The 13945-nt window shown below is 39.6% G+C and overlaps 1 protein-coding gene across 1 annotated transcript; it reads left to right on the plus strand.

The window, feature by feature from the left end:
• Positions 1 to 333: 333 nt before the first annotated feature.
• LOC135469855 (GTP-binding protein Di-Ras2-like) lies at positions 334 to 10255 on the plus strand. Its single transcript, XM_064748478.1, is given in 4 exon segments — positions 334 to 469; positions 5005 to 5245; positions 5248 to 5360; positions 5362 to 10255. Coding segments are annotated over 3 exon segments (606 nt in total). The 5' UTR covers positions 334 to 469; positions 5005 to 5040; the 3' UTR covers positions 5650 to 10255.
• Positions 10256 to 13945: the final 3690 nt, after the last annotated feature.

Raw genomic sequence — 13945 nt, forward strand, 5'->3', positions numbered from 1 at the left:
AGCCAGTGGTCGTGTGCAGCGCCTAATCTTATTGGAGTGCATTTCTTATACGAGTCGTGACACGAAAGGCGTTCAGTACACGGTAATATACCGTACACGAAAACAAATATTTAGCTCTGTTGACGTTTACCGTACCGAATATGTAACCTCCGTAGGTGGACTGGGTGACCTTCGCTTGCCTATTTCCGCCCCGCGTTCCGTTGTAAAGTGTATCAGTTTTTCTCCACAGAAAATACGTCATAATTGCCATTAACACATGCGGAAGCTGTTAAAAGTTCGACTGACTTCTCACTGCTCATTTAATGCGGATAACTGCATGAGCGTGCGCGTCAAGTTGTTGGAATGCTGACAGAGTCGTACTTGGTACTGTGTTATGCAGGATGGTACTATCACTAGCTGTCACATAAAGCAGTGAGAGGTGACAGGCGGTGTGGTATATGACGATACCGGAACGGTTTTAGTCACACAGGTACGTAGTAAATGTTTACCATTTCTTCATCCAAGCCCATGCGAGCAATTGTACAGAAAACGTGCCTGTCGGAAAGAATAAGACCAATGAAATCGACATCATTTTTCGCAGGTGTCGACGTGACATGTGGTATGTAATACATTTAGTGGAGCAATTATCACACCTCATTTACATGTCGACCTAGTGATCAAATTTATTGAGATTCTATATTTTTTTGTATTTATACAATATGTATTATTAATGTTTAAACACGGACGTTGACGGAACTGACAGAGTGCGCTAGAGTGCGGTTGTTCGCTGAGATAGTGTAGTCACATTCGGTCCCTAAACGTAATCAGGGTAGATATAGCCTAGAGGTCTTTCCGTGAAACTTTCAGTTTCGCTAAATATCTAGAGCTTTCAGCTATCGCTTCTTTACCTTTGTTCACTGTGATGTTGTCGTCACATGGAATGCTTGTATGTTGTCAGGGTAGATAGCCTACAGGTTATACGTCTTCCCGGTATTCACTTTTGCTGGCTATCCAAAGAGCGAATATCCACGCACCGCAGAAACTGATAGGCTTACACATAAAAACGGTTATTTGACAATTCTAGTAGACATTTCACGTGTTTTCTGTAAAACACCAATGTTTTGGAGGAAAACGTTGAAACTGATTTACTGAAAACGTCAGTGTTATAAAAAGGAAGCCAGCCTGTTTTAATAAAAACGTATGCGTATATAGTCTCACCATATACCATAACACGTTTATGGATAAGACGTCTGCGTTCAAATAAAATCAGCAAGGCGTTTGCACATTATTGCGTGTGTTTTCATAAATCCATAGCATGCGTCCTTAATATTTGCAGTGGCTATATACTCTCCAATGCCTTCAGCTGTTGCTGCTGTACCGTGATTCACTGTGATGGTGTAATTACATGGAGTGTCCATATGTAGTCAGCGCAAATGTGCACGTATATATGTCTTCCACTATGTTTGCATTACAGTGTAGGTCTATCCCATGTAGAGACACGATCATCGACCGACTTACTATGTACATACATACTGATACTGTAATCATAATGTATAGAGTCTTGTCAGGTCAAATATTTATGTGAGACTGTTATAATTCCATTAACTCTGTGACATAAAGGTATATGTGTAGGCCTATTTATAGAAAGATGAAAGTACTCTTTGCCTTTATTTAAATACCTGTTTCCGAAATATGGTCCTTCAGCTATATATCATGTATGTACGTATACAGGTCTCCGCTATTAACTACAAAGTCCTGGCTCTGTGATCTGTCTCAAATAGTATATGCCCCTTCAAGCCATGTAGTCCCGCGACTGCTTGGTATCCCACGTGGATAACGTTATAAAGTGTACCTAAGTAATGCATGAACATTTGCCAGCGCTGTTATAACATGTATAGCGACGAAAATGTAACGACACTCGACCTTGTGTCAGTGTATTAAGTGTATATATTGATAAGTTGATTTATTAGTATCCCTATTTAAATGACACAGGCGTTGAATCATACTGTAATTAGATCAGCGATAATGTGAGGCGATATAATGTTTAAGTCCTGCAAACAGATGGTGTTCGAGGTTCGGTTGCTGGTTATCATATGGCAGCTGCATTTTAAGCTGTGTACTGTAGGCAGCTTTATATTGAACTAGGGGTCTACGTAAACAGAGAGAAGTTTGCCACTGTGGTATATGGTAGTTCGCATGTCTGTGCTCGCTCTATTCTGATAATCACTGAGAGGATGTTAAGATTAATAATTACAATTAACAATACTGAGGAATAATTTGTAGTCTGCATGTCCCGATCAGTAAGTACTTTCAATTTCGCCGGAAATCACTATGATCTATAAACAGAAATGTTTGATTGGCTGTTGCAGTCACTGTGTGCACCAATCAATTTGGAGTGGGAGTACCTGGATAGGGAATCATATGAAGAGAGCGAAACACTTTTCTCTCTATTTATATAGTGACAGACCTGACCACCAATTTCTGCAATGTGCTAAAACCACTGATGAAACGACTGAGATACATTACGTTGATTATTCAGCCAAAAAAATTGAAGTTGTGTATTCACTGTGCGCTTTCACGTGTTGCAATGGAGAGGAAAGTGGATTCTCTGTGGCCTAGCAGTTTGCGTGACGATAACCGAGCAGTGTCCCTCACCAATGAGATCGCTGTGAGTTCAAGTCCATGGCTTCCTGTCCGGCCTGCTTTGATAGATCTGCCAGCAGCCTTCGGATGGTCGTGGGATCGCAGGAGCTCTGACCGGTTTCCCTCCATAGTGCTGGCCGCCATCGTCTCAGTGAAATATTCCTAAGTACGGCGTAAAACCCAAGCCGAATTGATTATTCCATTCGCATCCATGTTCGTCCTAGGTGTATTTTACTGGCCATTCTTCAGTTTGATCACCTTTCTCCACAAGAGACCATTGGAATCTGTCGATATGATATCTCTATCTTTAAGTTTTCTGATACGAGAGAAATATGATGTAATCAGCGTTATCCAATGAACGCTCTTTACGAGAAAAATACCTTGGCAAACGAGCACATATTGCCAGTGGTCGAAGTCGAGCCAGGTTGTCGACTATCGAGCCTCGCATTTCCAACAAAATAAAAACTACTTCAGCAATACCGATCGCCCGCAAGTGGCCCATAAATAATCTCCATACATAAAACCTGATCTCTATAAACGAATGCAATAACATTTGGTCGTACATTCACCCTCCCGCTTCGTTCATTCACTGACATGTCACGGCTTATGATGTTACGGCCGTTTCCACTGGTCATTTCTGGAATATGTTAATTAGCCTCTCTGCGAGGACAGTAAGTTTAATGCATCCTGTGTGTTTTCATTTAACTCATATATGTACCATTTATGCATTGTCACTGTTTTAATGCGTCTTCTGTCATGATTTGTTTCTTAAACTTTATAGTTTGGGTCGAAAATTTGTTTTTAACGCTTGTAAAATTCTTGTGACTTCATTATACATTGTAGCTCAGTTAAAGTATAACATGGGCCTGCATGCTTATATTTTTGCACAGACTATGTAAATTTACTGGCTGTGACAAAAACTCAGATGACACCTTATTTGTGGAGATAAACAGGCTTTATTCATATAGGCAGGACAAAATGGTCATTCTGCAAATCAAACAGATCGTGATTACACTCCCATCGTGTAATTGTTCTGGCTGTCGAACTCCCATCGTCTGATTGTTCTGGCTGTCGAACTCCCATCGTCTGATTGTTCTGGCTGTCGAACTCCCATCTTGTACTTTTTCTGGTTGTCGAACTCCCATCTTGTACTTTTTCTGGCTGTCGAACTCCTATCTTGTACTTTTTCTGGCTGTTGCACTCCCATCGTGTACTTGCTCTGGCAGTCGCACTCCCGTCGCTTAAATATTCTCTGTCGCATTCTTGTCGGGTAATTGTTCTGGTAGTGGTACTCCCATTGTGTATTTGATCTGGCTGTCGCACTGCCGTCGTTAAAGTGTTCTCTCTCTCTCGCATTCTTATCGTGCAATTGTTCCGGCAATCGCACTCCCATCGTGTAATTGTTCGGGCAGTCGCACTCTCATCGTGTAATTGTTCGGGCAGTCGCACTCCCATCGTGTAATGCCTCATCAAAATAAACCACCCCGCTTTATATGGTAAATTAAATTAGAGTTTATGACAGGCCTCACGCAATATCAGAACACATCAAACGACGACCCTTGGTGACAAATCATACACAAATTTCTTTTTTAAGCCGCCCAGTGGAAACAGTACTGTAGTATAGGCAATGAATGGAAATGGGTGAAATCATCAAAGGGCGTCAAACAATTTACCGTACGGTGTTGACTGTCCGAATATAGCGTTGGTACTGAAGCCGAGAGTACTTACTAGCCTTACATAAGACAAAGCAGCGTGCGCATGCCAGCTGACCTTAACTGAGATCATATTATCCACCCTAAGACAAACATGTAGCTGAAGTTAGTTACTTGTTCCCTGTTAACCAATTTCATTACGCAACAGTAACTCAACATAAAATGCACTCTACATGTACATTTGCTCTCCCGATTCATTTGGTCATTTATAGCTAGATATTCAGAGGACTTCAAGGGGTAAATGGACCCTTAAACTTGACTCTCAGCAATTAAAAAAAGTCTGTAATTGAATACCATTTAAGCCTCAGTGCCGTGCGTCCCCTCTCTGTCACCATCAATTAGTCAATATTTATTCTTTACATGTTCCTCTTATCAAATCAGTGGGCCCCAAATATCTCATATCTCCTAGTTGGAATATGAGAAACGATTTGGCGTTTAATGTTCAGTGATGGTGTTTCTTCTCTTCTGCTACCTTGATTCTATTTTCTATTAGGCGAAGTTACCAGAAATGCGAGACCAGCTGAGCACCCCAGTTTGTTTGACAACTATTCCCGTTGACGTCACGACTGTAGGCAGCTTTAATTTCTGTTAGGCCCGCCCTAATCGTTGGCGTAATTTATGTATACCTTATTATGTTTATTAACATAACTCCTTTGTTATATATTTCCAGCAACTGCAAAAGGACCGTTCCGTGCGACTACGAGTGATGCCGGAGCAGAGCAATGACTATCGGGTGGTGGTCTTCGGTGCCGGAGGGGTGGGTAAGAGTTCCTTGGTCCTCCGGTTTGTCCGGGGAACTTTCCGGGAGAGTTATATCCCGACGATTGAGGACACTTATCGCCAGGTGATCAGCTGTAACAAACAGGTGTGCACCTTGCAGATCACCGACACGACCGGTAGCCACCAGTTTCCCGCATGCAGAGACTCTCCATCTCCAAAGGACATGCTTTTATTCTAGTGTTTTCCATCACTAGCAGACAGTCGCTGGAAGAGCTCAAACCAATTTTCGACGAAATAGTCGAAATTAAAAGGCGACATTGAAAACATTCCCATCATGCTCGTGGGCAATAAATGTGACGAAGTGAACCGCGAGATCTCGCAGCAGGAAGCCATGGAACTGGGCCAAACGATGGAATTGTGCTTTCTAGAAACGTCGGCAAAGACAAATTACAACGTAAAAGAGCTTTTCCAAGAACTGCTACAGCTAGAAAAGCGACGGACAATGTCATTGCAGCTGGAAACCAAGAAGACAAAGTCACAAAAACGGAAGGAAAAGCTAAAAGGAAATGCATTCTCATGTAGTACCCCACGGTGAATGGAGTTTCGTAGGCTGTATTATATTGACATTTGATGCGCGATTTTGTACATTATATTGTGATAACAAAAAAATAGACTTTGAAAATGAGTGAAAGGTACAGTTTGTCACTGGGTATATGTCCTGTCATCTCCGGGACCTCTCTATCAGTGCCACAAATGTGTTGTTGTGGTTCAGATCTAGAGAACTATGGATTTTTGTCCTTGAACATTTGTCGTGCTTCTAGTTTTAGTTCTACGCCTGGGGAAAAGACTGGGTAAACTTTTTCAAAATCTGGTATTTTCCAGTTGAGCTGATTCAGCCCATAGAACTGAGTAATGCGACCAAATGGGCTCAGTCGTTGAAGGCCCGAGGCCTTATTGTTTAACCCACAGACTACTCCAATGAGTAGCCAAATTAATCAACTGAGCCTTCCATGCATGACTCATCCGGTCAGCCCATAAGCGACTCAGTTTTTGAGTTGAATTGGGTCAGTTGAAATCTCACTATTTTAACGAGTAGGCCCAAACTTTTCAATTAGCGTAAATATACGTGTCTTATACATGTACCTTGGTAACTGAAAAAACGTGTACAGACTTTTCAAAGGAATAGCCAATACGTTTTGATTATTCTGATGCCTAATACGTTTGTATCACAACTGTATGTGATAGGCAATATGTAAATAGAATACATTGATGACCGTCAACACATGTTTTTGTCTATCGAGTCGTGTTTTTCAAAACCTACCCAAGAAATCTTACTTTGTAATCTTATGAAAAACTCTAATACATAGATATAAAAAGATCTCCCGTATATGAAGCGAACCAGTAACATACACTCACGTCAGGAACATGTTTTTTTGAGCACCTGAAATTTTGTGTCACCATTTGCTCTTATGTTATCCTTTGTTTTTCAGTCAAGAGGTTTGTCAGGCACATGTAATTGGCGAAGGTTGGTGTTTTACTCTGGCCACTCCGGCTACTCCGGTTTTCTTCACCCGTAAACCCATTTTTATTCATTCACTGTTCACCGTATAAGATTCAGTAGGTTATGTACAAGCTTTTATTAACAAGAGACACAGGGTATTTTGACACAGAGTGATACCATAAAAAAGGAATATTGGGACACAACGTCCCTCTCTATACAATGTCACATATGCCTCGATACCAGCTTTCGAATCAGTTCCTTTAAATGGCGAAGGCACACTTGTACTCAGGTATCAGAAATCAATTATGAGGGGCCTGCGTGGTTAGGAAGATGCTATCAGGTGACATTTCGAATTATTGTGCTGTTAATTCTTGTTTGAATCTCAGTTAATGTCACCCAATGTCCTTGTTAAAAATAAAAATCTAAAACAAATAGATTTTTTCCATTCGTATTAACGTGTACCTATGAAAATGAGCGAATGACATGGACAGTTGTTATAAATTTGGTTAAGGGATATGGAAAATGAAAGGAAAATGAGGAAAGGAGCTGCCTGCTGAGCTGTATTTTGTGTTGGTTGCGTCATTGCTTGCTGTCATTAGGTTAGCTCCCATATTTTAGTTCCTGACATAACGTTAAATATCAAGGTGGGGGTAATCTATGTCAAGTTATAGTAAAAGAGAAAACGTTGAACTCTCAATCTAATCAGCTAAACGACATTGCAACCGCAAGTCACCTGTCGGCCACTTTCCGGTTTGTTTACTATGGAATTCTGCATTTCCGCTTCTCATTACCTCTCTTTCATTGACTATTTCAGATACGTAAACTACCGTTGTATAAGTCGTGCTGGCGCAGGTTTGCCTGTCTCCCCTAGTCATAAATATCCTCACTTTAATCAATCTAGCGATGTCCAACACCATCAACTGACATGTACAGTCAAGCAAGGGAGATTACGCAGTATCAGCTTTGCTGGCAGGAAGACGGGGTATCCTCCTTTCGAAAGAAAGCACGGATATATGTATATACTAAATATGTCACAGCTACACCTCATGTCTCACAGCTACACTTCATGTGTCACAGCTACACCTCATATGTCACAGCTACACCTCATGTGTCACAGTCTCCCATTTTGCAGACTTTATAAGATATCATGCCATTGGATAGAACCTCAGTAGCCCGTCAATGATGAATTGATCAGCCCACAAACTAGGGCATTTATTTCTGAGTCTATAATATATTATATCGTAAATATTGAAAACGATCTCATTGTTATTTATTTGAAATATGTCTCGCGTACCCTAGATCGTTTGGCCGCCTTTATATAAATGTGTATTTATGTATTTATTTATTTATTGTTTCGTTATATGATTAGAGTTAATGTTTAATGTAAGAAATTAACACTGTATTACAGTGTAATTAGATTTATGGGTTCTGGATACAGTAATACACGGAGTAATCCACCGCCCTTCGCCAGGTACTTCACCAACACTGAATAGTTTATGTGTGTTAAGTTAATAAACAGTGAATGTACATGAATTCTACCCGATACGTACCTACATTCATTTTGTATTACGCACAGTCTCAAACATAGATTTGGCATCAAAATGTCTACTATAGTGTACTACTTCCTTAACACAATATGATAGGCTTGTATATCATGACCAGACTTAGAGCAAGCATACACTAAGTATGCATAGGCATATATTTAGGCCTTTAACAGTATATTCTAGAAGCAAAAAATTAGGTCTAATTTCAGTAATGTGCAATGCAGGCATTGATATAAAAGGTAAGGCTAATATTACCGCTGTCTTTCCATATATTTATGTCTCATAATATTGGTGAACATCATTACAGAAAACTCTCCATACGTTTTAATAAGCAAAATTAATTTCGCTGTTTTTTTTAGTCTTGTACTTAACTTATTTACATGTACTTGCAATGTCACCAACATGTACATTACCCAAGATTTGCAGGTACTCGATAGTTAACGCTGTATGTATTTTTATATTTATGTCTTATCGGACTATGTTGATACTTGTGGGCGTTATAATTTCATATGAGTCGAGATTTTTTATCATTGGCTACATATATATAATATAGTGCAATGTTGTTGAGAAGTATTATTCTGAATTAACATTTGTTATGTTTAATGCAAGTGGCTTACGACAGATTACACAAGATATGATTGTCATCATCTTATTTATATTATATGTAAGCTTAATATTTGTGTGACAAGTCTTTGGCATTGTTCTCGTGCACAACGTTAATAAGTTAAGGGTTTACTTATGTATGGTTTTGTAAGTAAATTATTTATATACGATATATGTATCAGTAAGAAAACATATTTGGGCTTTTCTATATACAGTGCCTATATATCAAGGAACATGCCTAATCGGTGGAAGCCATCGTTTTGGCTAAGAAATCCACAGCAGTCCACAGCAGATGTGGATAGTTGAAGCGGGCCTGGGTTCTACGGACACGTAACTACCACGCCGATGCTTGGCCTATCTAATGCCTACAGTGCTGATGGTACAATCTGGCATTGTGAAGGTATAACTTTGAAAGCTTTGTAAATCCAACCTTTTGCCCATTTTATCTGTACCTGAATTTTCCCAATTCACCTACGTTTTGTTTATGACGTCAATGACAATTCCACTGGACTATAGTTACGGTCTAATTTACCTACATGTATACTGAAATTTAGTACAGGTGTTTACAAGAGGTTCCGGGTAGTTGATTTTTCGACATCAGTCTAGACTTAAACGTGTTATGCCGTTGCTACTGCAAAACTATGATTCAGTAATGCAGTTATGGTTTACATTGCCTCCTTACACTTAAAAAAATAATTTGTTAAATTTAACAGTATGTCTGTTGTCCGAGTGATGCCAGAATGTATTCTGTTATTATAACACAATATTTTCTCACATTCAACATAACATCCTGTGAGTCTAATAGAATGGTTATGTTGAATTAATAGAATATGTGTGTTACATTTAACAGAATAATCTGCTGCATTAATATAATGTATTCTGTCATAAAGCAGATAACAGAGTGTACTGTAAATCCATAAATCATTACTGAGTTCACTTCATCACCCTGTAGAATAAATACTGTGTACATGGAGCTGTTTTGTAAATAGTGACACGGTAATTAAATTAGTCAGCGGAGGAAACAGATTCCCCACCTGTCAGCTGAAACACAACGGAAAACGGTGTGGACTTTTCTTGCAGCTTTCGTTCTATAGAAAAAACTGCATATGCATTCCAGTTACTGTTGTAGGCTACTTTTGTGAAAAGCACAGACATCGGTAGTTGAATGGTAGAATCCCATATCACATCAGACAAACATATTTATCCCGTAGTATATGGAAATGAAAAAGAGCCGTTATCCGTGATGGGAGGACAAAATAAACACAGTGGTAAAAAAGAATTTCAAAATGACATGAAATGGATCATATCCTAACCTGTCCAGTAGATTTAGGATATCTCATGCCTTGAGTAAGACCGCCAAGAAAAACGCATATTTGTGGTCTGACAAAATATTCGCTTTAGGTTCATTGTTTGTGCTGTAGACAAAGGCCTTTATGTAGATCTTCTTCGTGTCCAGGCTAAAGATTGAAATGATTGGGAATGATTACTAATTGTACGAAGGATGTGTAGGCTATTACATGCCAGTGCTCATGTTCGACTTTGCCCAGATAAACTGGGGCAATAAAACTTTTGTTTGTTTTATAGTAAATATATGGCTGTTTTACTTTTTATACAGTAACACATTACACGTGTGGTCATGTCCTTAGAGACTAAGACACTTATTGGCCTAGTGGTATAACGAGTTGTCCCTGAGAACCATTTATTTATTCATTTATTGGAGTGGTGTTTTTCGATGTTCTCAAGAATACTTCACATTTATTACTGTGGCCAGTATTATGGTTGGATAAAACCGTGCAGAGCACGGTCGAAATCCTTGGCCGCACATGAGAATGTCTGTCAGCAATATGCGGATGAGAGGAGGAATTTGAACTCACAGAGATCGTACTGGTGCTGAGGAGGAGTAAGACTTAATTTAGTGTAATGAAGTGTAAGTGCAACCCTCACTGATTTCATCTGCGACTGTGTGGGGGTGGTTCCCTTTGGCATGTCGTTGATGTGACACCAGCATTTGAATTAATACTCTTACAGCGCATGCGCCACTCTCTACGTTCGCTTTACGCTTTACTAGCACCACTAAAAAAATTTATAAAAGAAATCTTGACAAATGACAAGGTCACTGAGATCGCAGTGATGAGGCAGGAAGTGATGTCGGAGAGCATAGACACTCTGCCTCAACCATTGTTTCTATTTATTCTTCACACACACGCATTCCCGTATCAAAAATATCCACATCATCATTCTAACAAACAAATGAAATCTTACTGATGAATGCTGGTAATAAAGCTATAAGTCGAAACAGACATTTGTACGGCAAGTGTCAACCAAAATGCTCGTTTCAGGTCAATAATCCCAAGATTAATTCCAAGAACGATTTTTAACGCAAAGTACAAAAGAGCTAAGAAAGTATATAAAGTATGGAAAGAGAAGCAGTCACAAGTTTTCATTGATGTTGGAAAGACGTTGAGTGTTCAAGCCGTGTACCATAGTAGCATACAAGTTGTCCGCCCTAGGACATGTGGTGAGGCAGCTACCCGCCACAAGTTTTGGATGTTTGAATGTCCCAAAGTCTGATCTGGACGGATATCATATGCGCTGCTCACCAGCTACACGCCAAAGTTCGGTGGTTCACTCCAGGCACTCCAGTTCTCTCCGTTCAGAAAACTAAAAGTGATTTAGTCTAATAAATTGCATTAACATCACAGCATTTTTTTTACCTCATTTTGCTCAAGCCATGGTGCTAAGGGACGTATAAATGTACGTGTATGTATGCATTTATATGAGCAGTTAGAATAAAACCCTGACTGAGTTAAATTGCGGTAGAGGCCGTATTTCAATTTCAATTTCAATTGTGACAATTTATCAGCTATCACATTGTCGTCGCTGCTCTGGTCTTCCTCTCTATGCTGCATATCTTTGATTATTTTGAATGAGTGTTAAACTTTCAGTGAAATGGAATGTATAAAAAGTAGAGTAGGTTTAGATCTTCCACTGAAACTATAACGGTTAAAGATCAAAAGTTTAGAATTACGTATAAAAATTCAGATTCATTTATATACTTGGGACTTTATACTGTATACTGGCGCATATTTCACTTATCGGACATTGGTAATCTTCTTGAACAAAAAAACAACCCTCTTCGTTGGCTATGCACCTGTCGAAACACATGAATTACTGCTGCAGCCGAATCAGTTAAAGCTGGGTTTGAGGAATTGACCAATGGCCGAACGGCTTCTACAGCGTAATATCACATGTGACAAAAAATATTGTATTCAAAATAAATTGAAAAAATATGTTTCATCGTGAGAGATGTGTTTCTCAGGCGTCGTGGGTTTTAACAAATCAACAGCTGACACGAAGGTATCATAGATTACTGACGATCTAATTACATAGATAAGGTGTCTACTTGTTACATGCACATTACCCCGGGGGTATGCTCACCGACTCACCAATTACCCGTTATTTCCAAATGAATCATACTCTCTGACATAGCTTGTATTAAGGAAATCGCATTAAACTTGTGCATTAGCAACGTCATACTCGAAGACATAGAAACAGGTGCACATAAAACAGTAAAATAAAACGAGGCCAAATTATCTCTTTTGGCTCAAATTTCAAGTAATTTGTCCATAAACAGGATTTCCATCTGAGGCACAAATCTAATAACTCCAGTCTCCTCAACTCACAAACCTGACTGAAGTCGTTCTAGTGAAAAAATCTTGAGCACTGCGTTAAACACCAATCACAAAATTAAAACACAAATTAAACAACTTAAGTTGATCTTCACTTCCAAGCAGATCAACGCGGTACTGAACATGGCAGATGTACTGTATCGCTGCGTCACAGAAACCTAGCGGCATCACGATGCGAATACGACGGGTTATTTCTGTAACAGCCGAGGCAAAACCAGACACACAAGACCAGTGCGCTGACACCACTTCCATTCCATGGTGGAACAGTTGTGTGTTGCCGACAGTCGATCGATATGGTTGCCATGGTAATCCGTCAGCGACAATAACCGCCAAGTTCTAAAGCCAAGGTCACGTGCACGTTTCTGTTCCTGCTGATTTGGTGACACATTTCGTTATGTTGGTGTAATTTTGGTGACGCCAGCTTGTTAAATTTAAAGTCTATGACGTGGTATGTTAGAATCTGGTTCTTGCTTTTTCGGCTACAGCGCTCATGAACTCGTACGTTGGCGTCATTTTCAGTTGTTATTTATTAGACCGGTGATGTCCAACATATTCCAATTAATATCACTGCATCCCCCACCCCCTCTCCCTTCCTATTTCTGCTTAATCCATACTAGACTTGAGAATGTGGGTTGCAGCTATTTAAGCATTTACTTGAAGTGTTAGAATAATACCCTAAATGAGGTAAATTGGCAACAGGTCGGATTTCACCGATAATACCATACCGTGTGACCATTTGGCTACTTTCACAATGTTGTCACTGCTTTCGTTTCACAGTGAATGCTCTAGGAGCAAGATATGTAGTCAAGCCTGCGATATCTTATGGCGTAGACAAAGTTTAAAGCAAATTCGAATTCGAATTTTCATATCCCCTGTACCCAAACATTGCCATTACTTTAGATAGCTGTATTTCTAGACCAGTGGCGTCATATATATTGCAATTAACACCACTGCATTTTTAACTTAATTCCGCTTAAGCCATAGTGCTAGGGGGCATGTAATTTGCTACTGTTTATGCATTTACATGAACAGTTAGAATAATACCCTAACTGAGGTAAATTGACAAGAAGCCTTATTTCACCGGTTGCGTGTGACCATTTGCCAGCTATCACACTGTCGTCGCTGATCTGGTTCCCCCCCCCCCCCCCCCCATGCTGTATGTCTTTAAAGTGAAAGGGGAAATTTCAACATTAAGGTCACTGTATGTATTCACTTGGTTTTGAAGGGAACTCACTTGTTTAGACTTCGCCTGGAAGGGCGTCTTCCTCACAAATAGCAATAATACTTGTTTACATTTTGCCTGAAGATATTCACCCTAAACACACCAATAATGCTTGTTCACACTACTAATGCCTGTTTACACCTTGCCTCAAAGAACATTCACCTCACAGACACCGATAATGCTTTCTTACACTTTCCGAGGAAGGATGCTCACATGATGCACATTATTAATGCTTCACTTTTCTTTGGGACATTCATCTGATTTACACTTATAATGCTTGTTTAAAATTTGCCTAAAAAGACATTTACCTCACAAGCAGTAGTGATATGTGT

The sequence above is a fragment of the Liolophura sinensis genome, chromosome 7 (assembly GCF_032854445.1).
Source record: "Liolophura sinensis isolate JHLJ2023 chromosome 7, CUHK_Ljap_v2, whole genome shotgun sequence".
Taxonomy (NCBI): domain Eukaryota; kingdom Metazoa; phylum Mollusca; class Polyplacophora; order Chitonida; family Chitonidae; genus Liolophura; species Liolophura sinensis.